Source organism: Littorina saxatilis, linkage group LG7 (genome assembly GCF_037325665.1).
Source record: "Littorina saxatilis isolate snail1 linkage group LG7, US_GU_Lsax_2.0, whole genome shotgun sequence".
NCBI lineage: Eukaryota > Metazoa > Mollusca > Gastropoda > Littorinimorpha > Littorinidae > Littorina > Littorina saxatilis.
The window spans coordinates 5813939-5838897 of NC_090251.1; the positions used below are offsets into that span (position 1 = coordinate 5813939).

A 24959-nucleotide genomic window follows, 5' to 3' on the forward strand; every position below is an offset into this window, starting at 1 on the left:
CAGAGCTTTTCAAACCAATAAAAAAACCGCACACTGGAGGTTTCGCATCGATAAGACGCTTGCTACGAAACATGACGTAAATAATCGATGCACCCAATTTAAGACTTTTTCTTTTCTATGACCATCCTCTCTCAGGTGCCTCAGTAAATAACCTCCATTTTAAGACCTGATTTTCTCGGATCGTTAAAGGTCGTAAAAGGAGAGGTCCACTGTACACCCAGGGCCTCACATCCACGTCGGACATATGAGGATATTTTTTTTAAAAGGAGAGGTCCACTGTACACGTAACACAGTATACACAGCTTAGTGAAATCATTATTCTTTGACACCCATAGTTTATCTTCATTAATTTTGACTTCAACAAATAAATATGGAACGGAATCTGTGGGCAGCTGGCACTAAATGTTTATGCCCTGAATTTGTTTTTGTTCGGTTTTCCTTCTGACGGCAGGATTTTGACAGACTCATATAGACACAGGGTGATGACACATGTATATATATATAATTATTAATATATAGACAGGCAGACAGAGTGTGTGTATGTCATTGTGTCTAAAAATTTTTTATACAGGTGTATGTGTGTGATGATCGAAAGTAAGGAAGCAAGCTGCAAGGTGATGCATAAAACTTAAACTTCATGTAACTTGTAATCCGAAAAAATAGGTTTTTCATTTTCTTCATCACACGAAAAACAAAATAGTAGTTAAAGGCCAATGCCTCTTGTAATTTTCTTGTTTATCACTTTATGGTTAATTTTTGTTGTTGTTCTCAGTTTGTATTCTAGCTAAAACACTGTCCTATTGCATGCCTGCAAACAAAGCATGCATGGCAAGACCCAGAAGTACACTGGGAATGATGAGTCTTGCACATTGAAAAAAGAACTCAGATGCACCATTCTTGACTGTGTGTACCAATGGCTCATGGCATGCCGGTAAATCATGCACTGCTACACTGTACGGGTACACATAAAAACTTGTGGTTTAGCGCCCAATAGAATAAACACTGACACCTGAGTTTCGCACAGACACCCACCTGGGCGGACCCTTGAAATGTAGCACACTCCACAAACAACACCTTTTTTTCTCTTTTTGTTGTTGTTGTAAACTTAATTTAGATTACGCAAGAGTGTCAAGAGATCTTAAACTCATCAAAGATTCAAACACTTACCGGAACACACATTCATGGACTCAAAGTTAAAATCCACATAGCAATTATGGATACAAAGATTATTAATTTTACATACAGTTTACAGATCTATCCTACAATCAAAAGTGAAACTGAATGAAAATGAAAGAAAGCACTCATTCCATTTCCACAGCATTGTTTGGATGCCAGGGGTATAAAAGCCACATTTAAGTACAGTAAGTTAATTTCTTAGGAGCTGACTGCATAAAATGATAAACTTGCCTCTAGCTAAGTCCAGACAAGATACATCTCTCTTTGGGGAAAAAAGGGGTGGATCTTAGTATTAACATAAACATGTCATATTATGCTTCTATAACTACAAGTGTCATGAACATACTGGCGTAATCCCTTATACTGATAATTTGCAAGGTAAACCCCTCATCAAACCAGTACTTGACAAACGAAGAGTGCTCATGCCAGGATTCCAGTACAAAGTAATTACCACTCAATCAGGAACTGACACCAGGGTTCGACACTAGCGGGGGCGGGGGGCGGAACGCCCCAGAGTTTTGTGTTCCGCCCCAAACATTGCCGAAGCTTGGGGCCCACTCCGCCCCAGGATAAATTCCAACAATGACAAACCGAAAATTCTAATGCCAGAGCCAATCACTAAAAATCGCCAGTCAAAGTCGTCACTGAAATTTGCGTTACGATCAATTCCGCAGTCAAGAAAAAAACACATTGAAATCGTCGAAGGACAATGCCGCAAGGGAAATAACTCCCAGATTGCGCTCTTTAGCGTGAGAGATAAGTATCGCCTTCAAATGCCAAACGCAAAATGTGGCGACCCATCCCCGGTGTAAAAAGACATGGAAATGAAGATGAAGAACAGGGTGGAGAGAAACGAAAAAAGGAGACCGATGCAGCCAGGGAAATTCTTTCAACCATTTGACATTGAAATTACGACAGCGAAGCACGATGAAGAAAAACAGACAATGCATTGCCGCACGTGAATACTGAGAGTGGGCCCCAGATTTTTGTTTTCCGCCCCAGCAATTTCCATCTCTGGGGCCAGTGTGGCCCCAGGCCAAATAAGTTAGTGTCGACCCCTGGACACCCCTTGACACCCTTGAGTGTTATAAGAAGGACAGAACTGACAGGCACACGTCGGACTATATGCCCATTTGTCTCCAATAGAGATGTCTAGAAGTAACTGTAGGGTTTTGATAGGTTGTGGAAGAGCTGTGCACCTTTGAATTTAAAAATACTGAGGCAAATAAACCCTTGTATTGCACAAGTTGTAACAATGAAGTCAAGTGATCAACTGACATTCTAGTGAAAATTATAGCTCTGATCAGTGATCTGTGTTTTATCCACTGTCTGCTCAATATACGTCACTCTTTCAAAGTTTCAGTTTGAAAACTTGAACGCACGTTTGAGCTAGCTGACCGAATTCAAAGCCGGTGGGATCACTTGCGTTGAAATATCACAAACTTTGTGTGGTGACACGCTGCTCGCTAGTGTTTAGCTGTCACCCCATAAAAACCTGATAAAAAATATTTCTGGAATTCAGCTATTCACTAAGCTAAGGGCATGAAACTTACATGGCGATATATACAGATGAATGAAACATTACATCAAAGTCAACACCCTTTCAGCATACAGTCAACTGAGGACTTTGCAATGACTACTATTACTGCAGAGGGCTTAATTTGGTCTGTGTGATTATGATCTAATACCAAAAACATATTATCAAGCACATTATTAAAGGCTAAAAGTTTTGGCCTAGCAGAGAGTGTGTCTAAATCAGTAAATGTATACACTATTAATGCACACACTGTGTATGTGTGTGTGTGTGTGTGTGTCACTGTGTGTGTGTGTGAGAGAGTACGTGTTTGTTCCTGCTTTTGAGCAAGCGCCTGTACTTCGACTGTATCCACCTTGCATAATTCATGTACTGAAAGTATTGAAGGCAAAATGGATTTACCGTCGTATGAGCAACGATGAGAAAGAGAAATAGAAAAGTCTAACTTCAATATTTTAGTTCAAAGCAGGGACTGGACGCGTTAACGTCTGCAATCTGACTGAATAACATTGCCGAATCTCAAGAGAGCACGGACAGCCTGACAAGTGACATTGACATATCTGCACCAGCTGGCTGCCACACTCGATGCCGTAGGAATTTGTACACCACTCTTGTACTCTCAACACAAACATGAAAGCCACGTCTGCACACAGCTAAGTAAATATCACACGTTTTCAATATATGACACATCACACGGACTTCGATCGAACCCAAATAGCACTTCATCTTCATCTCAACGAAAGCATCCCACGTAAGATGCAACTTTCGTCTGCATCAACCGCTAGCATTCCGCTGCTCTGCAGCCATCAGCTCGCTTCACTTTGAGAATCTGATCTTCTTCGAGTAGGAACAGGGATGCACCAACCTGTTTATATTCTTGATGACCAAAGTCATGCTGTCTGAGATGAGCCGCCAAGTTGTGATGGTAAGTTGGCAGACGAGAGGTTGGGGAGACTGCGTTAACCACCCGGAAGTGAGGCGCTGTGCAAGCGACATCTACGCATCTGAGGCCCTGACTGGGGCGCGTCTTCAGTGGGGTTCACTAAGGGGAGTTTCTGCGCAGTATTTGATCGATCGTTCCAGATTCCCCCCCGAGAACCGGAGAGTACAGGGTAGTATGGATTGCTGCCTAGCAAACGGAAACATTTTCTTCGAAAAATAGGTGACTCTAGTGATTTGTGCGATTTTTGCGTGAATGTGACGGAACGGGGACTCAGTTTCATGGCAGTCTCAGTTTCTGACATGTCACTCGTACGGCCTGCGCCGTGACTGATCGTGTGATTGTGTTTTTTCTTTGAGCGGCGACGGGAGTTTACCGTGTTCCCCTTTTATTGTGCAGTTTGAATGATTAGATTTTTCTTTCAGTTTAATTGCCAAAATAACACATAAAGCGGCCTGTCCTAAAACGAACACAAAAAAGTAGGCCTACTACTGAAATTGCTTTTGACAGTCACGCAAAACTGCCTTCAGTTGTTGCCGCGTCTTGCGCCGCATGCATTTCATTTTATCATGTGTGTGAGTGTGCAGTGTGTGTGTATGTGTGTGTATGTGTGAGTGTGTATGTGAGTGTGTGTGTGTGTGTGTGTGTGTGTGTCACAGTGTCACGGTGTGTGTGTGTGCGTGTGTGTGTCAGTGTGTGTGTGTGTGGGGGGGGGGGGGTGGGGGGGGTGGGGTGGGTTGTCACTATTTTGATGATGTGAGTCCCGCATATTTTTGTAGTATGACTCGTTAAACATATTTTAGACCCAACGTAACACGAAAAAATTACTCCCACGAGATTTTTACTCCGGAGTAAAAATTTTGTTCGAAAATGTTACTCTCTGTACGAAAAAAGAACTCCCCCGTTACACGAGAAAATGACTCCCCACGACAGGTGAGTTCCGAGTGAACATTTCGTACAAAAATGTTACTCCCCTGACGAATAGAAAACGAATAAATTACTACTTCACCCTAACGAACGAAATTCTTACTCCGAGTACACCTTTCGTACGAGAAAAGAACTCCCGAAGGCACGAAAAAAATTACTCCCTCCACGAAATTTTTACTCCCCATTTTTTTTACTTCCAGTAAAAATCTCTTACACAAAAATGAGATGCGGGCGAAGGGATAATACCAATATGTGATCTCGCGCAAACGCCGAAATTCGCGCTACATCTACGAGTACATCTCCACCCCTTCCACCACCAAGACTAACAGGGGACAAGCCAGGGAGTAAATATTTCGTACACCTTGCATGGGAAGTAAAATTGCTCGTGTTGAGCACAGTGCGCCTCCCGTAAACCATCACAGATACTGTCAGGCTTTTACACGCAGTACAAACACCCTTCCATTTGAACGCTCACCAAACGGGAACATCCTAGGTGCCCTACGTAAAGAGCGAGCAATTTTCAAAGAATTAATTTTGCGGATTGTGTCAGAGACAATCGGACCGTGGTGCGTTTTGGCGCTAGACCTAACTTCTAAAATCTAAATAATAAATTGACAGCTTGTTACACAAACATTCTTAAATCATAAAAGAATTCTTTTTTCATCAAGACAAGATCAGTACAATTCGAAGTTTTAGTTTGAAAAAAGAAACGCCCGGAAGCAGGGTCACGTAAGGTCGTGGTTCTCGTAGCAGACGACGGTTTATGTCTATCGGCAGTTCCTCTGAACAGTCAAAAGCCATCGCGAGAGTTCTTGCAGTGAACCACACACCGGTGACACTGTGACGGTTCCCCTACGCTTTGTGTTCGGTGCCCTGACCCTTTGTGTTCGGTTCCCACTCGGTTCCCACACGCCAAAATTCGCGGACAAAACATCCATTTATGGTAGTATTACGCAATGTTGCTCTCTGAGAATGGTCTTGTTAGATCTGTGAGTGTTTACACTACATGCCTAGGTGCTGTTGGATTGAAGGTTTTTGATATTTTAGCCGTTATTAGGTAGAATGCCTTCCACTTTACCGCAAAACTGCATAATTCGTAGCATCGGCAAGAAATATCCTACCAAAAAATGCCTGCTTGGAACTGTCGTTGGTCCAGCAAAAAGTTCAACATGTCTGTAGCAGACAGCCCAAGTTTCAAGATTGTAGGGCCATCCAAACAGCCGTAATAATAAAAACAACAAAAGTAGTCAGTGAAATTGGCTGTGTTCGGTCCCCACACACTTTTGTGACGTAGGCGTGACGGTTCCCATAATTCATTGTGTCGGTCCCCACTTTCTGTGTCGGACCCCACTTTCGACCTAATTTCTCTGTGACGGACCCCACAACCAGCCTATTTTGTGTCGGTCCCCACACCTTCTTGGATTTATGACTTGCCGGTTACTTGTATCATTGTATTCATTGAATCTAATTGTCTCGGAGTTATTTTTCAGCAAAAACCGGCAAGGCAGCACCTTTTGTGATACCAAGTAAGTCAGATGACATCAGTATGTGTGTGTATGTGTGTGTGTGAGAGAGAGAGAGAGAGAGAGAGAGAGAGAGAGAGAGAGAGAGAGAGAGAGAGAGAGAGAGAGAGAGAGAGAGAGAGAGAGAGACTAACTTTATTAGTTTATGCCACAAATAATTAGTTTAGTGGCTAGAAGCGCTGACCAACAAGTGTTCAGATATTTTTCTAATTGTCGGTTCTAGATAGTAAAATATGTGCTGAAAACGGTCAGCTATCGCACCATCAAGAAATCGGTTCCCTAGTACCCCTTTAAGGCTCTGGAACCACCCCGGGTGGCAATATCGGGTCGCAACAAAGAGTGTTCCCCATAGCCGGAAAGAGCCTCAACCGTGAAAGATAGAAAGAAAGGTATTGAACAAAAAAGACGCACAACACCAATGTGAACCATTTGTGTTATCATACTTATATTAAAATATTGATGACGATGGAATAAATGGGTTACTTTTAGATTTCTGACAAAAAATCGCGAAAAACATGACAAATTGTCTTTTTTATAGCCTAAACTATGAAAGATTTAAAGACAAGTATTGAACACAAAAGATAGCAATGGATAATGGCAACAACATTTGCTCTCATTGTTGTACAAAATTGTTGATTGTTTTTTAATACTTTTCCGTTTTTGTGGATTTCACAAAGCATACCAATTAAACGGCAGTCCAGGTAACTCGTCCGAATTTTTGCGGCAAAGAGCCTCAACATTTGAAGATAGAAAGACTATCATTGAACAAAAACTATGGTAAACACTAATGTGAATAACTTTTGATCTCACACTGATATTGAAATATTGATGACCATGCAATTAATGGGCTATTTTCAGATTTGTGGGTACAAAATCGCCCAAAACATGACAAATTGTCTTTTTTCTAGCCTAAACTATGAAAGATTTAAAGACAAGTATTGAATATAAAAGATTGAACGGGATAATAGCAACAACATTTGCACTCATTGTTGTACAAAATTGTTGATTGTTCTTGAATATTTTCCGTTTTTGTGGATTTCACAAAGCGTACCGATTAATCGGCAACCCGTGTCAATCATCCGAATTATTTCATGCTGCGCCAAAACGATTGAAAATGGATGGAATATTAGTGTTTGAAGACAAAAGGCGCACATTGTCATGTTAAGCATATCTTGTTACACCGTATACACATCAAAATCGTGATAGCTCTTGGTTTGAATGTTACAATGTTTGATTTTGTGCAAGTTACACACATTGATACTGACAAAATGTAATGATATTCCAGGACAATATATCCAGCGCGCTCTTTGGGTCCCCAAAACACTGTACATGGTGAGTCCCATTGTGGTGCCAAAGTAGAAAATAATTATATTCACTTTAGCGATAGTCCGCAGTAGACGACATCAAATGACACAGACTGTAATGATAACTCAAAACTCGTCATCGCTTTCAGCAAACGCGTCAAAGTCAACCTCCTCATCTTCTTCCTCGTCTTCCTCGTCATCCTCTTCTTCACAACCACCATCTGCCAGAAGATCGATCAGCGACACAGGTAGGATGGGCTTGAGGCACCACACGGGTTCCAGGACACCGTCTGCATTTTTCGTCCATCCCTGCCCCTGGTCGTAGGGTTTGGGCCTCTCCAGAATGCCTTCATGAGCACGCTTGTACAGGGCAACGCGGTGGTTTACTCGCTGAATGTGCGGCATCAGAGCCCCAGGGACTCTGCAAGCTCAGAGAGGTTGATCAGTTGCCGATGTTTTCCTGATCCCGTATCCAGGTATACAGTCAACTTGATGGCTTCAGCGTGGTAGAGAAGAATGACAAAGATGTCCGTGTCCGGGGTTCTGACCACAGCGTTCTTGTATCCCAGCGCTGCGGCATGATGGAGGTACAGCACCACCCTGGTGTCAGTCTCTTCCTGGTTGCTGTAGATATTGGGAACCTCATGCACCTTTACCTGAAAACACAATGGCCATTAGAACATTTAGATTGGAGTCTAAACTGGAAAATATATGAAGACTCCAATCTAAATGTTCTAATGGCCATTGTGTTTTCAGGTAGAGGTGCATGAGGTTCCCAATATCTACCACGCTGAAGCCATCAAGTTGACTGTATACCTGGATACGGGATCAGGAAAACATCGGCAACTGATCAACCTCTCTGAGCTTGCAGAGTCCCTGGGGCATGACTACTGTGCCACTCTTCTTGGGTTCTATGTGTACAGCGGAGAGGACTGCACCAGTGCATTCAAAGGAAAGGGGAAGGTGGGGCCCCTTAAGAAACTGGAGAAGAACCCCAAGTTTCACACGGCATTCAGGCAGCTTGGTGACGACTGGGATGTCAAACTTCGGGTGGTGAAGCAGTTGGAAGAGTTTACGTGCCTGATGTACAATTACAGTCGTGAGAAATCAGTTGATGTCGTTCGTGGAAAGCTACTCCGCAAGATGGTGGGAGACAACGAGAAACTCACGTCCAAGTGTAAGGTCGATCTAGCCCGCATGCCTCCCTGCCAATCTGCTCTGATGCCGCACATTCAGCGAGTAAACCACCACGTTGCCCTGTACAAGCGTGCTCATGAAGGCATTCTGGAGAGGCCCAAACCCTACGACCAGGGGCAGGGATAAACGAAAAATGCAGACGGTGTCCTGAAACCCGTGTGGTGCCTCAAGCCCATCCTACCTGTGTCGCTGATCGATCTTCTGGTAGATGGTGGTTGTGGAGAAGAGGATGACGAGGAAGACGAGGAAGAAGATGAGGAGGTTGACTTTGACGTGTTTGCTGAAAGCGATGACGAGTTTTGAGTTATCATTACAGTCTGTGTCATTTGATGTCGTCTACTGCGGACTATCGCTAAAGTGAATATAATTATTTTCTACTTTGGCACCACAATGGGACTCACCATGTACAGTGTTTTGGGCACCCAAAGAGCGCGCTGGATATATTGTCCTGGAATATCATTACATTTTGTCAGTATCAATGTGTGTAACTTGCACAAAATCAAACATTGTAACATTCAAACCAAGAGCTATCACGATTTTGATGTGTATACGGTGTAACAAGATATGCTTAACATGACAATGTGCGCCTTTTGTCTTCAAACACTAATATTCCATCCATTTTCAATCGTTTTGGCGCAGCATGAAATAATTCGGATGATTGACACGGGTTGCCGATTAATCGGTACGCTTTGTGAAATCCACAAAAACGGAAAATATTCAAGAGCAATCAACAATTTTGTACAATAATGAGTGCAAATGTTGTTGCTATTATCCCGTTCAATCTTTTATATTCAATACTTGTCTTTAAATCTTTCATAGTTTAGGCTAGAAAAAAGACAATTTGTCATGTTTTGGGCGATTTTGTACCCACAAATCTGAAAATAGCCCATTAATTCCAAGGTCATCAATATTTCAATATCAGTGTGAGATCAAAAGTTATTCACATTAGTGTTTACCATAGTTTTTGTTCAATGATAGTCTTTCTATCTTCAAATGTTGATACTCTTTGCCGCAAAAATTCGGACGAGTTACCTGGACTGCCGTTTAATTGGTATGCTTTGTGAAATCCACAAAAACGGAAAAGTATTAAAAAACAATCAACAATTTTGTACAACAATGAGAGCAAATGTTGTTGCCATTATCCATTGCTATCTTTTGTGTTCAATACTTGTCTTTAAATCTTTCATAGTTTAGGCTATAAAAAAGACAATTTGTCATGTTTTTCGCGATTTTTTGTCAGAAATCTAAAAATAACCCATTTATTCCATGGTCATCAATATTTTAATATAAGTATGATAACACAAATGGTTCACATTGGTGTTGTGCGTCTTTTTTGTTCAATACCTTTCTTTCTATCTTTCACGGTTGAGGCTCTTTCCGGCTATGGGGAACACTCTTTGTTGCGACCCGATATTGCCACCCGGGGTGGTTCCAGAGCCTTAAAGGGGTACTAGGGAACCGATTTCTTGATGGTGCGATAGCTGACCGTTTTCAGCACATATTTTACTATCTAGAAACGACAATTAGAAAAATATCTGAACACTTGTTGGTCAGCGCTTCTAGCAACCGTACTATATATATAACATTATTTATCTCTGGGACGGTTCCCAGTATACCAGCAAATTTCTCATTTCTCACTCATTACTTTATTGTCCCATCGCTGGGAAATTCGGGTCGCTTCCTCCCAGTGGAAAGCTAGCAGCAACGGAGTCGCGCTACCCAGGTGTCTGCGTGTTTAGGTGTATTCAGCCACCTGCACTTATGGCAGAATGACCAAGGTCTTTTACGTGCCATTGTGATGACACGGGGGTGGGACATGGCTTCCGTCTCTGGGTCTGCCCATAAAGTTGACCCGTGTCCGTCCCGGCCCGAATTCGAACCTGCGACCTTTCGATCACAATTATGTGTTGATCCACCCACACCTTCTTGAACTGGCCTTCCCAATATCTACTCTTAGTCTTAAGGCCTTGGAGATATGCAATTTGGCACATTTTTAAAATAAAAGATCCACCTGTCGTATGTGAGATTCAGTTTTCAGAGCAAAATGCTGCCCAGGGACTTCTAGTGGTGATTGAAAAAAAAAAAAGAGTACTTGCCTGTGTCAAGTATGTGTCTTTATCCACGCTTGTTGTAAGAGGCAACTTTTCCCAGCTCCTTGTGTTCATGACTGCTTTCTCTTAAAATTAATTACTTTATGACAGTCAGAATACAATGGAACAAGGCTACATAAACCCTGACAGCCTACGACAACGGCCCGACTAAGGTTCAACACCGCGCCAATAAATTCAGCATTGGGCCAATGTTGGGCCATGATTGCTCCGTTTCAGTTCGTAGGCTATCAGGGTCAAAGATACATATTGGTAAACTAGTAAAATACATGTTCAGCATCATCAGCAATACCACAAAAGGATTAAAACAAGAAATTCCTCCGATAGGAACTACACCCCCGTCAAAGGGAAATAACCTTCTCAGTTGGTGGCAGTGAGAATGGTTATTTCCCTTTGACCAACGGGGGTGTCCGTCTATACCAGGCCTTGTATAATTTTAATCCACCAATAACTCCCTAACCGTGTGTTTGACTGGTCCCAATTTTTGTAAGGACCGTCTCAGGAATGTATAAAACCTGTTCACCAAGTTTGGTGACGATCGGTCCGTTCATTCTTGAGATCTACTTGCGAACACAAACACATCGAGTGAAACCTATACACACCCCTATACCGGGGGTGTAAAAATCCTATTAGCTGTATGTCAGCGGCACAATGCAACCAGAACCAGCGTTTATGTGGAGTGATCGGGTGCTGGTCACTACCGCGAGCGTCACTACCGCGAGTACCACTACCGCGTCTCACACTAAAGTTGTGTTTCCGTACCCGCGATAGCGTTTTTCCAGCGGTGCGACGAAAATCAAGCACATAGAAAATGACCAGGAGTGTTTCCACACGCGCAACGCGTTAGCGGCGCGACAAGCGGCAAGCGACGCGATTTTTTTGAAAGGGTCCTGGAGCGATTTTTTCGCGTTGTCGCGCGGCAACGCGGCAGTTTACAGATTTTACCGCATGTTTAAAACGCAAGTACGGAAACACGTCACGCGTTTGCGCGCGTTTTCTTTTGTCGCTGCCGCTGTCGCGGGTACGGAAACAGAACTTACCGCGAGTACGACACTACCGCGAGTACGACACTACCGCGAGTATAACACTACCGCGTGTCACACTACCGCGAGTATAACATTACCGCGTGTCATTTTATGACTTCCATGGCTGAAGGCAAAGGTTGAAATGTTTCCTTGAAATATAAAACAAAAAGGCCTGGTCTGTTCTCTGAACACTAATTCAATGTTTGTCATGCTAACCAAGAACTCAAAACGATCAGAACACACTATCAGAATACATATAGAATGGGTTGCTTCCAATCAAAGCCGTTAGAACACAAACTCACAAGAAGTAAGTTTGCATGCGTTCTCTCTACGGTTATGGTACTCGCGGTTGTGGTACGCGCGGTAGTGTGACACGCGGCAGTGTTATACTCGCGGTAGTGTCGTACTCGCGGTAGTGTGACACGCGGTAGTGTTACACGCGGTAGTGTCGTACTCGCCGTAGTGTGACACGCGGTAGTGACGCTCGCGGTAGTGTCGCATAACCGGAGTGATCTGGAAAGGTGTCAATCTCTCTCTCTCTCTCTCTCTCTCTCTCTCTCTCTCTCTCTCTCTCTATCTCTCTCTCTCTCTCTCTCTCACACATACACACACACACACCCACACACACACACACATACATACATACACACACACACACACACACACACACACACATACTGATGTCATCTGACTTACTTGGTATCACAAAAGGTGCTGCCTTGCCGGTTTTTGCTGAAAAATAACTCCGAGACAATTAGATTCAATGAATACAATGATACAAGTAACCGGCAAGTCATAAATCCAAGAAGGTGTGGGGACCGACACAAAATAGGCTGGTTGTGGGGTCCGTCACAGAGAAATTAGGTCGAAAGTGGGGTCCGACACAGAAAGTGGGGACCGACACAATGAATTATGGGAACCGTCACGCCTACGTCACAAAAGTGTGTGGGGACCGAACACAGCCAATTTCACTGACTACTTTTGTTGTTTTTATTATTACGGCTGTTTGGATGGCCCTACAATCTTGAAACTTGGGCTGTCTGCTACAGACATGTTGAACTTTTTGCTGGACCAACGACAGTTCCAAGCAGGCATTTTTTGGTAGGATATTTCTTGCCGATGCTACGAATTATGCAGTTTTGCAGTAAAGTGGAAGGCATTCTACCTAATAACGGCTAAAATATCAAAAACCTTCAATCCAACAGCACCTAGGCATGTAGTGTAAACACTCACAGATCTAACAAGACCATTCTCAGAGAGCAACATTGCGTAATACTACCATAAATGAATGTTTTGTCCGCGAATTTTGGCGTGTGGGAACCGAGTGGGAACCGAACACAAAGGGTCAGGGCACCGAACACAAAGCGTAGGGGAACCGTCACAGTGTCACCGGTGTTGCATAGTCAGAGGTACATAATAACGTGCTATTGCAGATAAGCTCACAGCGAGTCGCATTCAAATTACTATCTGACGACTGCATTGTGAAAAAGGGATCACACGGGTTCACGATGCTCAGGGGTAAGATAGACCACGCAAAAATAAATTCTTTGAAAATTGTTCGCTCTTTACCGAGGGCACCCAGGATGTTCTCAAGCGGTGTGTTTAAATGAAAGGGTGTTTGTACTGTGTGTAAAAGCCTGACAGTATCTGTGATGGTTTACGGGAGGCTTACTGTGCCTCAAAGGTAAAGTAATTGATTCGTTATTTATTCGTCAGGGGAGTAACTTTTTTGTAGGAAATGTTTACTCGGAACTCACCTGTCGTGGGGAGTCATTTTCTCGTGTAATGGGGGAGTACTTTTTTCGTAAAGGGAGTAACATTTTCGTACGAAATTGTTACTCACTCTGGAGTAAACATCTCGTGGGAGTAATTTTCTCGTGTTACACCGGCATGACTGTCACCATAGCAGATAACTATCCAAAGGTCATCATCCTCAGCAGGACAAATCGTCGCTCATCTTGTCGATCATACTTATGTGGACCCGCCTCACAGTCTGTTTGCTAACTACTCAATCGATCCTAGTCCGTCTAAGCTCCGCTCCGCCCCCTCCCCCCTCCCCCACCAACCTCCCACCCCTTTCCCCACCTCTTCCAAACCCCTTCCCGGCTACCATCGGCCTCTCATGCCGCTGATCCGGCCGTGCGTTTTAAGCCGATTATCGCCTCCATGGTTGAACGGCCGGTGCGTGTTGCCTAACGGGGTGTGAAGGACGGAGCGAGTACTCGTCACATCACGTCAGTGTCGATCGACTGCACAGGCCGTTGCGGGGACAGTGCCACATGCATAGGCACGTGCAGCAAAACATGGACTCGAACTGCAGAAATATGGACGTTTCTTCTTCTTCTTTTGCGTTCGTGGGGTGAAACTCCCACGTACACTCGTGTTTTTGCACGAGTGGAATTTTACGTGTATGGCCGTTTTTACCCCGCCATTTAGGCAGCCATACGCCGCTTTAGGAGGAAGCATCAGTGCTTGGTATTTTCGTGTTTCGGCCATAACCCACCGAACAGCTCTGACATGGAATACAGGATCTTTTCCTTGCGGACATGCTGCAGGCTATAAGCTAGTTCCCTCCCCCCTATGTCCGTGTGGCAAGAATCAGGCAGCAGAGCACATCCTGCAGGCTTGTCCATACCACAGTGCTCAGAGGGACACCACCTGGCCAGAGGAGACAGCGCTACAAAAGAAGCTATACGGCCCCAAAGAGGACTTCGAGAGGACAGCACGTTTCGCCCTGCAGTCCGGACTGACGATCTAACAGCGAACGACAAGAAGAAGCTGCAGGCTATACTGAGGCTGTGCTGAGACGGACACTTTGTTTTGCTGGCTGGCTCACTAATGATGATAACTGTTGTTTTACGCCCTTGCGGTGAAACTATCAGGGGATTGATAGGCATGCTCCCGCATAACAACCCGTTTCCTTCATATACGTCACTAGGGCGACCGTCGATTGTGGTCATCAAGTAGAATCAAGTTCTACAAACTGAATTTGTTGGAGGTAACAGAATAATCCGTATGTGAATCAAGTAATTATCCAACCCCCCCCCCCCCCCCACCTCCACCCCACCATTTTTTACACGGTCGTAGCACACACACACAAAACCAAATGTACTGAGATTTCTACGTGAAGATGAGAAAGACAATTTGATTTTTGGGTCTGTCTGTCTGTGTTGGAGGTTCCACAGTATAATATATATATAATATATAGACACTACTTTACGTAAAATCCATCTGTTTGCTTAACCCATATCCTACCATGCACGCTTCACACGTGCATTAAAAAAGTTGAAGAATTTAGTGGCAATGAAAGCGAGATTACTTTTGATTTTGATGTGCCGCGATTGCTGATAGAGTTGTCTACCTTTTCAACACCCCTTCCCGCTTCCTGCTTGCAAAACTCACACGTGGAAACATCTTTTCTGCAGCAGACTCGAAAAAATGACTTCGAAATCTTCACGTCAATCTCAGTAAGTGCCATTTATTTACAAAAGCAGTTATTTTGCTAATGCTTGCACTTTTATTTGCATGGACATCTATGGAAAAACATGTTAGATTCGATTTGTGTGTAGGATGAAAGTTCCATGGAACTTTTGATCGAAGTAAAAGGTAACGTCTCTGCACGCTTCAAGCGTGCATGGTAGTGAAAGGCCCCTATATTTAGTGCTGGGCCACGTACGCTTCACGCGTGCATGGTAGCGAGAGACCCCTGGATGTTGTGTACTTACATACTCTATAAACATGCACATAGTAAAATGCTTTTGACTTTCAAATAAACATGCAGTGGCGGCTCCAGTGGTGCGGCGTAGGGGGCACTATTTCTTGTTCTTTTGATGATAATATTGTGTTCTTTTGATGCTATGTTCGTATTGTGTTCTTTTGACGCTATGTTCGTGTCTATGCTCTCCCCTTGCAGACAACAACACACTGGACCCAAACGACAAGGTCAGCAAAGTCAGGGCATTCCTCTCGATGAGCAACGAGAGGTGTCTGTTGTATTTCCCTGAGCAGCAACATCTCTCAATCGATGAGAGCATGGTCCCCTATTTCGGACACCACTCGACAAAACAATTCATCCGAGGGAAGCCAATTAGATTTGGTTTCAAACTGTGGACCCTCGCTGACCCGCTTGGGTACGTTGTTCAATTCGAACCGTACACTAGGGCTGGCGGTGGTCAACCATACGGTCGTCTTGGTCTCGGGGGAACGGTGGTCAAAGATCTGATTTCGGAGCTTCCACAACGCCCTTATCACCTGACGTTTGACAACTTCTTCACATCTCTTCCACTGCTGAGTGATCTTGCGGCTAACGGCATAGGGGCGACAGGAACAATCAGGAAGAACCGCATAGAACACTGCCCAATGAGAGATGCCACCCGGTTCGCCAAAGAAGACCGTGGTACCCTTGACTTCCGTCATGACCGACGCAGCAACGTACTGGTTGTGGAATGGAACGACAACAGTGTAGTGACCGCGGCGAGCAACTGCGATCGTGTGATGCCGCTTGCGTGAGTTCGGCGCTGGTCAAGAGCACAACGTCAGTTTGTTCAGATACAGCAGCCAGATCTGATCAGAGTGTACAACGCAACCATGGGTGGAGTTGACAGGGCAGATCAAAATATCAATGCCTATCGCATCTCTTTGCGCACCAAAAAGTGGTGGTGGCCATATTTCGCACATGTGCTGGAACTCGTGATGCAGAATGCGTGGCTGTTGTTCCGGAGAACAGATGCACACACCGCCGAGCCTCTCGACTTGCTTGCCTTCCGGCGACGCATTGTGCAAGTCTACCTGATGCGGCATGGAGCCATTGCCAAGCCACGGCGTGCTGCTCGACTTGCTCTGCCTGCCGTCCACAGAGTGCCAGACGAAGTCAGGTTTGATGGCGTCGCCGTCGGTCATTTCGCTGGTCCATCGCAGACAACAAAGCGGTGCGCACTGTGCAAGAAGAACACCAAGAAACTCTGCCTGAAATGCACAGTTGGACTTCACAATCAGTGCTTCAATGCGTTTCACGGCATCCACTGAGATGACGCTCTGCTCAACTTGCCATGTCTACAGAGCTCAAAGTTGAAACTTATGAGTTTGAGGAACTATTTGTGAACTGTAGGTCTTGTCATCACTACTTTGTGTTTGTTCGTATCATTTGTTTGTGAAGTTTTGGAGATAAAAAAAAAAACACGTACCAGGCCTCTTGATACCATGCACTCTCTGAGCGTGCATCATGAGAACACTTATACGTACCCGTTGGCTACCATGCACTCTTCAAGCGTGCGTCCTCAAAAACTCATAAGAAAAATAAAAGTTCAAATGTTATGATTATATTTGTGTTATAGAGTGTGTTTGTGATGGTAAAAAGCGAAAAAAAAATCAAAATTATCTAAAAAAAAAAATGTTGGTAGGATATGGGTTAATATTGTTGGGGGATGAATGGACTTTCCTGTCATGTAACTGGTTTTACAATACACGTCCTCATCACAAAGATCTGCACTCAAACGCATTTGCCTAGTTGACGCGTAGTATAGAATAAGCTTCTTTTTTGTCACAAGTTGTTGCCGTGTGTCACACACGCACGCACACACGCACAAACACACGAACGCACGCAAACACACACACACTGTGACACACACACTGTGACATACACACACACACACTGGCATGATACGCACACACCGTACACACACACCGTGCACACACACACACACACACACACACACACACACTACTGAACTTACCCGCTGTGGCAAAAGAGACGTGAGAAGATCTCTCCATATTTCCACTTCCCGTCGATGGTTGCTGGAACAGACACAAAAGAAAATGGCAGTTTAGACAACGCATTTTTTGTTGTCATGACTATAACTACCAGTGCCATACATCAACTGGGAGCGTGTTGCAGGTGAGAACTAACCATTGACAGGGAGGTAACTTCGTAATTGTGGTGGTACACCGTATCTGGTTTGTAGCGGTAGCTTCCCTTGCAAACATTTCAAGTCTCGGGGGGAAAAACGTGACGAAGACTGACTATCAAAGAGGTACCAAAACTCTCTGTCTATGTTTCTGTCTCTCTCTGTCTGTGTCTGTGTCTCTCTGTCTCTCTCTTTCTCTCTCTCCGTCTCTCCTCTCTCTCTCTCTCTCTCTCTCTCTCTCTCTCTCTCTCTCTCTCTCTCTCTCTCTCTCACACACAGTATCTCTAGCATCTCTCTATCTCTCTCACTGGGTGTCACGGAACTTCACACACACACACACACACACACACACACACACACACACACACACACACACACTGACACACTCGGATAGACAGAGGTCACACACACACGTACACACACACACACTGCTGACACACTCGGATAGACAGAGGTCACACACACACTGACACACTCAGCCGGATAGACAGAGGTCAATCATCATCATCATTATCATCCTCCTCACCCATTCTGATAATCCTCGCTTCACGGCTCTCGCCAGTTGTCTCTCTGACCGAACGCGAAAGTCCTACGCGAATCTATCAAAAGAAGAATACAGAGTGATCTCCCATATGTTGTTCACGAGCAGTGTTCGCGAGACGAAAAATTATTGCAGATTGGCCGACTTCGACAGTGGTCTCCGTTCTGTTCTTCACAGTTATGATAAAGACATCGTTCCGCTAAGGTCAAAATAAGTCGAAATTTTGGGACTGCTGCCGGAAGGAGACCGTAATATATGGTTGCATCACTGTCAAAAACATCGTCTGCTCCAGCGAGGGCCGAAACCAAACGGTTGATTATCACGTGACACTTATGCCATATTTAGAGTTGTTTGCACAGTAAATACATCCGCGAAAAATAGCTCGCTTGAAACTGTCTAACACCATGAAAAATCATTATCGACGATCGCGAATCTGCTTACATCCATAACACATTACAAAAAGCTCTATGTAAAAAAATAAATAAATAAATAAATTAAAAAAATCGCTTTCCTTGCCAGTTGAAACTCAAGGCATTCTGTCAGGGAGAGAATGAGCCGAACTCATTTTGACCTGAGGTCAGGATGCATTCTCACCGTCAATAGCATTATTTTGATTCCTAAACTGTATGCCTGCTTTGTGTTGTGAATTCAGCACGACTGAACTGCCATTGTAATCGCAAGAAAGAATTTTGAATACATCACAATCACCTCTGTGTGAGCGACGTCCGTAGTGTCATCATCCCCTCCAGGTCCAGATGACGTCATAGATGATGTGGCACCAGATGACGTCACTGATGACGTGGCACCAGATGACGCAGGCGGTGAGGGCAACATGTTCAGCAGTCCAGTCAATGCCTGATAAGAGAAATAAAAAATACATCTGCTGTAATCTTTCTGTACACGATTTTTAATTGGCGATATTTGCAGCAAATGGAGCCCGCTCCATCAAGCACGCCCACACATAGGGAGGCCCACTGACAGTAAGCGTGAACAGACCACAGAAGGCCATTTTTAGAGTGCTGTAGACAGCTTCAAAATTAAGCAATGTTCTTATAGTTCAGGTTTGAAATGTAAAAGTACTTATAGAATTGCTGTGCAAAGTTTGAAGCCTGTTAGAATTATACATTTGGAGGTATTGGACTGTAAAGTCAGGCAAATATGCGATTTTTTCACAATTGGGAAGTTATGTACAGGGCGACAAATTAAAAAAAGCAAAAAGAAATGACCTTTTCGGTTTTATTTTATAAAACAGATTGCAGCAACCACAAATGTATCACAGTTGAACCAATAAATGCAATAAAAAGGGTTTTATAGCCGATTGCAATTTTAGGCTATATTGACGTCATCACACGAAATTTAAGAAACGCGAACAAGCAAATCTTCAGTGGTTTTACAGGTAAAGATGTCATACGATATATCAAATTGAAGATCTCTTTGTGTACAATCTAGCTGTCATACTTTTGATGCTGTATAATCAAAACTTTACAACTTAAGCTTAAAAATCAATATTTTCAAAAATAATAAATTTAAAATAAAAACTATAAAATGTATTAATGTTCCGCAATGTCAATCTTTATAAACATTTGTAACCTCACATTTTAGCATATTTCCACACATTGAATGATAATAATGTTACTTCCAAACAAGAAAACACTAACTACAGCACAAGTTTGCAGTTATGCGTTATATTTTAATCTGCCTGACTGAAAATGTGTACGTTTCTTCCTTAACCTGTATATCCGCGATTATATAGCAAATTATGTGTATGTAAGTGTGTATATATCCATGTATGCAGGTATGTATGTGTGTATGTATGTATGTATGTATGTATGTATCCTTATGTTTTTATGTGAATCTCTCTCTCTCTCTCTCTCTCTCTCTCTCTCTCTCTCACACACACACACACACACACACACACACACACACACACACACATACATTCACCAACACACACACAATATCTGTTATCCTTGTTGTGGTGCAATTAAGGTCAGGTATACAGCATGACAAAATCCCCTGCAATGCAATAATGACACAAACAACAGATTTTCCAAAAAAACCTGTCATAGCAACACAGAAATTGTCTAATCAATGAAATGTAACAAATACAATTGCATAACAGAACAAAGAAACATTTGAATATAACATCAGGTATTTAGCTCCAAAAAGAAACCTAAGTCAGATCATTAGTTATGAGAACCAATTAAGAACATCAAACAACTCAGCGCCATAAAAGTCATTTCAAGTCATCAGTCACACTTTAAATGTCAAAAGTCGTCGGGAAATTAATTCAGCATTATAATAATACCATCAATAAACACACAAGCATGAAGATGAAACAGAACAGACGGAAATTGTAGCACCGAAATGAATTCTGCAAACACATCGCGATCAAAGAAGAACACCAGGTGACTTTGTGTATTAAAGCCATCCGCGTTAAACAGACATTACACATTCAATGAGATGTAGGCCTACCTACATATCAGGTAATTCCGTGCTACAAAACCCAGTGCAGATCATAGTCTAAAAGACATCGAGATATTACTAAATTATACAGTACTTCAGCGCCATATTGAAATGACACCTTTTTTTTGGAGTAACCCAAGACACACGCTTGGCTTGGAAGCCATATATTGCAGCCACAGAAGCAACAGGTGTGTGTGTGTGTGTGTGTGTGTGTGTGTGTGTGTGTGTGTGTGTGTATGTGTGTGTGTCTGTTCGTCTGTGTGTCTGTCTGTGTGATTCTGATTAAAAGTGAATGTGCATGTCTATGGGTGTTTTTGGATTGGATTGGATTGGATAAGATTTACAATCCAGTGAGGTTTCCCTCATGGAAATTCGGGCTGCTTTCTCCCCGGGGAAAGCGAGCTGCCATACATACGGCGCTACCCATATATTTTTTTTTCCTGCATGCGTGTATTCATGTTTCCTGAGACTTAATGCCGTGTGAGATGGAATTTTTTTTAAACTTTATTCCAAGTCCCACGGGTATTTGATGGACATTTTTATCTATGCCTATACAATTTTGCCAGGAAAGACCCTTTTGTCAATCGTGGGATCTTTAACGTGCACACCCCAATGTAGTGTACACGAAGGGACCTCGGTTTTTCGTCTCATCCGAAAGACTAGCACTTGAACCCACCACCTAGGTTAGGAAAGTTTTGTGTAAGTATGTATGTATGTATGTGTGTATGTATGTATGTATATATATATATATACAGTCGACTCCGGTTAATCGGCCACTTTTGGGACTGACTGAATTATGGCCGATTATCCGAAGTGGCCGATTATCCGAACATCGCATCGGGAAGTTCCTCAGAACAAAAATATTGGATGTTGGAAGTTACTTATGGTAGCGGAAAGCGGAAGTTTCGTGCATTGGCATACGTGCTCTACATGTCTCCAAAAAATGTGTCCAGTGTCGTCTGCTTTTGTTTGGCACTGGCACGTTTCCTCACTGCAGCACAGACAACGTCCAGGCAATGCAGTTCTTCTTCCCCGAAGGCATTTTCAAGGGCATATTGAACCAATCAACCAATGCCTCGTCCACTTCATCGTCTTTTCCTCCTCTTTTCCTTTTCTTTGAGACAGACAAGCGTCCACCTACAGCTTCACTCCTGAGATGATCCTCGTCGTTAATCCATCGACAAAGGGTTTTTCTTGGGACCCCTAACTGATTTGCAAGCTGCAATTTTGATGTGTTAGGCGGATATCCTTTCACTTTGTCCAAGAATTCAAGTTTTTCCAAGACGCTGTAATCTTTCCTTTTCGTCGCCATGGTTTGTGCAAAGAGGCTTTCGGCACAAGCAAGTCAGTGTTTGACTGTCAGTTGTTTCGATCACAGTGTGTAAACTCAGTAAACTCACTGGCAGACCTTTGTGCTGTCATGTGAGTAATGATCATGGAACCACTCACAAAAACGTGAAAGTGTGAGTTGGCCGTTTAGCCGATGTGCAAAGTTTTCGTGGTGGCCGATTAACCGACAATTTTAACACATAATATGAAGAAAAGATTCGGTCCCAGGGAAAATAGGCCGATTATCCGGAATTGGCCGATTATCCGGATGGCCGATTAACCGGAATTGACTGTGTGTGTGTGTGTGTGTGTGTGTGTGTGTGTGTGTGTGTGTGTGTGTCCGTGTGTGTGTGCGTGTGTCCGTGTGTGTTTGTGTCTGAAATTCAGGATCCAACTGTGTCCATGTGCACGTGTGTCTGTGTTTATGTGTGTGTGTTTGTGTTCGTGTGTGCGTGAGTATGTATGCATGCGGTGTGTGTGACTTGGAATAATAGGCCGTGAAAAGTAGGATATGCGCCGAAATGGCTGCAATCTGCTGGTCGATGTGTAAAAAAATTCCATCTCACACGGCATAAATAGATCCCTGCGCCTTGAGTCCGAGTCTGGAGATACGCGCGCGATATAAGACTTCATATAATAATAATAATAATGTGTCTGTCTGTCTTTGTGATTCTGGATCAACATTTAAGAGTGTGTGTGTGTGTGTGTGTGTGTGTGTGTGTGTTTTGTGAGAGAACGTTTTACCGAGAATTTACTTTGCAAAGTGAGTATCTACAGCTAGGTTACTTCGAAAAGGGCTTCTGCGTGCTGATCAGTCCTGTGAAGCAATTCATGTTGCAGTGAGGTAGCTACGTGTTTTGTCCACGTGTTTTTAACCAAAATGTCATTGTCCACCAACAAACCTTCTCCTTGGGTCTGTTAATGTTGCTGGGTCACGGGGTCCTGCGTGTCGTCAATAGCCTGTTTCTCATAATAATACTTGTGGCGAAGGTGAGTCATATTATAAGCATTTGCGGTTCTTGCATTGTTAGATCTGTTCACTATAATGGATCTACTCAAGGCCGCGTCGCAGAGACAAAAATCATTTCCACAGCCGGAAGGCTCGGTTATTCTTTTTAAAGATGTTGCTAGTTCGTTGATCTAACTTTGGTGGGGAGTTGAAAAACCTAAAATTGTAACGTATTTGCATGTGACATTTTCACGGCATGCCTTGATTTAGCCTTCGGCGGTGAAACAGTTGAAAAGCGTTTTAATTCAATCGCAAGGCAAAGTCAAACACATTTACATCAGTATGAGAACAGACTTCCGGATAGATCTGTTGCAGAGATCTTTCACTACACAATATATTTTTCTGTTTTAAATAAGTTTTCTTTGCGAGCTCGTGGAAAATAAGCGATAATTTCGAATTTCGGCTTGTCGCGACGTCAAGTTTTTCACTGTGCATACTCTGATACTGAACACTGCGTAACAAACTGATTCAGCTTTTGCATGACTGCGAGAGTTGATCAGCTTTTGGTTTTTCACTTCAATCGCTTGTCAAGGTCAAGCCAAAGCACATACTGATTAGAAAAATGTTACTGAACTTACTGGTAGATGTATCTCTTGAGATCAATGAGAAGAAAGATCGAGCGACTTCCTAAAACGCCTGTGTTTAAAAGAAAACACTGTGTTCAGAATTAACCCTTTCAACAACGTAATGATATTTGTGTAAGTTGCTCTTTTAAACATATAATAACAGAAAGTTGATTGTATCGCACGCAAAATTACACGAATCTGGTTAGAATATCTTTCCTTTGCGAGTCTTTGGAACTGGGGCGATAATTTCGAGTGTTTCAGCTTGCCGCGGCGTCATGCAAATAGCTGTTCTGTAAATGACTAGATTCAGCCTTCGGCGGCGCAACCGTTGGATAATCGCTTCACTTCAATCGATCGGCCCGGTCAAAGTATAGCCCGTATTGATGAGAAAAGATGTTCTTCTTGTAGATTAGCCTTTTAAGATTACTGAGAGAAATGGGCGATTTCCAAAAACGCCTGTGTCAAAACAAAAACACTGTGTTCAGAATCAACTATATTCACAACATGTTAATAGTAATTATGAGTCGCTCAGCGGAATACATAATTACAAAGGATTGATCTGATGGTATGCAAAATGTCAGTAAACTGCATCTAATACTTTTTCCTTGCGAGATCTCAGAACATACGCGATTCGGCCTTGGACGGCGCAAAAGTTGAAATATTGCTTCACTTCAATCGGTTGGCCCGGTTAAAGTATTGCACACATTGATTAGATAAGACATTGTCCTGGTAGATTGGCCTTTTAACATTATTGACAGGAATGGGCGATTTCCAGAAACATCTGTGTAAAAAGTAAAACACTGTGTTCAGAACCCACCCTTTTTCAAGACGTTAATAAAATGTTGATAAGTCGTTCTTTCACATACATCATAACAAAGGGTTGATCTTATGCCACACTAAATTTCAGTATTGTACTTTAAATAGTTTTTCTTCGCGCGCTCTTGGAACTTGGGTGACGATTTCGAGTGTTTCGCTTGCCGCGACGTCAAATAGCTTTTTCCCTGTACACCGCGTTTGCGGCTAAGTCCGAAGCGGGAGATAGCGTTTTGGGGCAAGTTCGGGACTTGTTTTACTCATGAACCAAAAACAGCACGTTCACATACCAACAATCATTCAAAAGAACAACAACTGGAGAAACCCTTGCAAGTTGTTTGACTTTTTCAAAATATTTATTTAGCCTTTTAAATCTTCAGAGAAAAGTAAAAAAAAATCACGGCTGTGGCCGCCATTTTGGATTTTCTCTGTGGGCCTCCCTACACAGAGAAAAAGAAAGTAGCCAAACAAGCGAGCGAGCAAGAAAGCAAGCAAGGCACTCCCCGTCATTCCCAAACTAACAAGAAGTGTTGTTTGTTTGTTTTGTGTTTTGTGTGGGTACTTTTTTTAATTCGATCTGAAGGCCTGCGAGTATTGC

The 24959-nt window shown here is 43.2% G+C and overlaps 1 protein-coding gene across 6 annotated transcripts in view; it reads right to left on the bottom strand.

The window, feature by feature from the left end:
- Positions 1–19034, bottom strand: part of LOC138970535 (oxysterol-binding protein-related protein 8-like) — a 151230-nt gene extending 132196 nt beyond the window's left edge. For 5 of the 6 annotated variants that reach the window (XR_011456984.1, XM_070342998.1, XM_070342997.1 and 2 more), the window contains exons 1-2: positions 18887–19034; positions 17467–17527 (exon numbers count right to left, since the gene is read on the bottom strand). Coding sequence is in view for 4 of the 6 variants with exons in the window: in XM_070342998.1 (XP_070199099.1) it covers positions 17467–17527; positions 18887–19012 (187 nt within the window). In the remaining 2 variants the exon portion in view is untranslated. Of the gene's footprint in view, positions 1–3575; positions 3713–17466; positions 17528–18886 lie in introns of those variants that run through there. The other variant, XM_070342996.1, reaches the window with a different exon arrangement.
- Positions 19035–24959: the final 5925 nt, after the last annotated feature.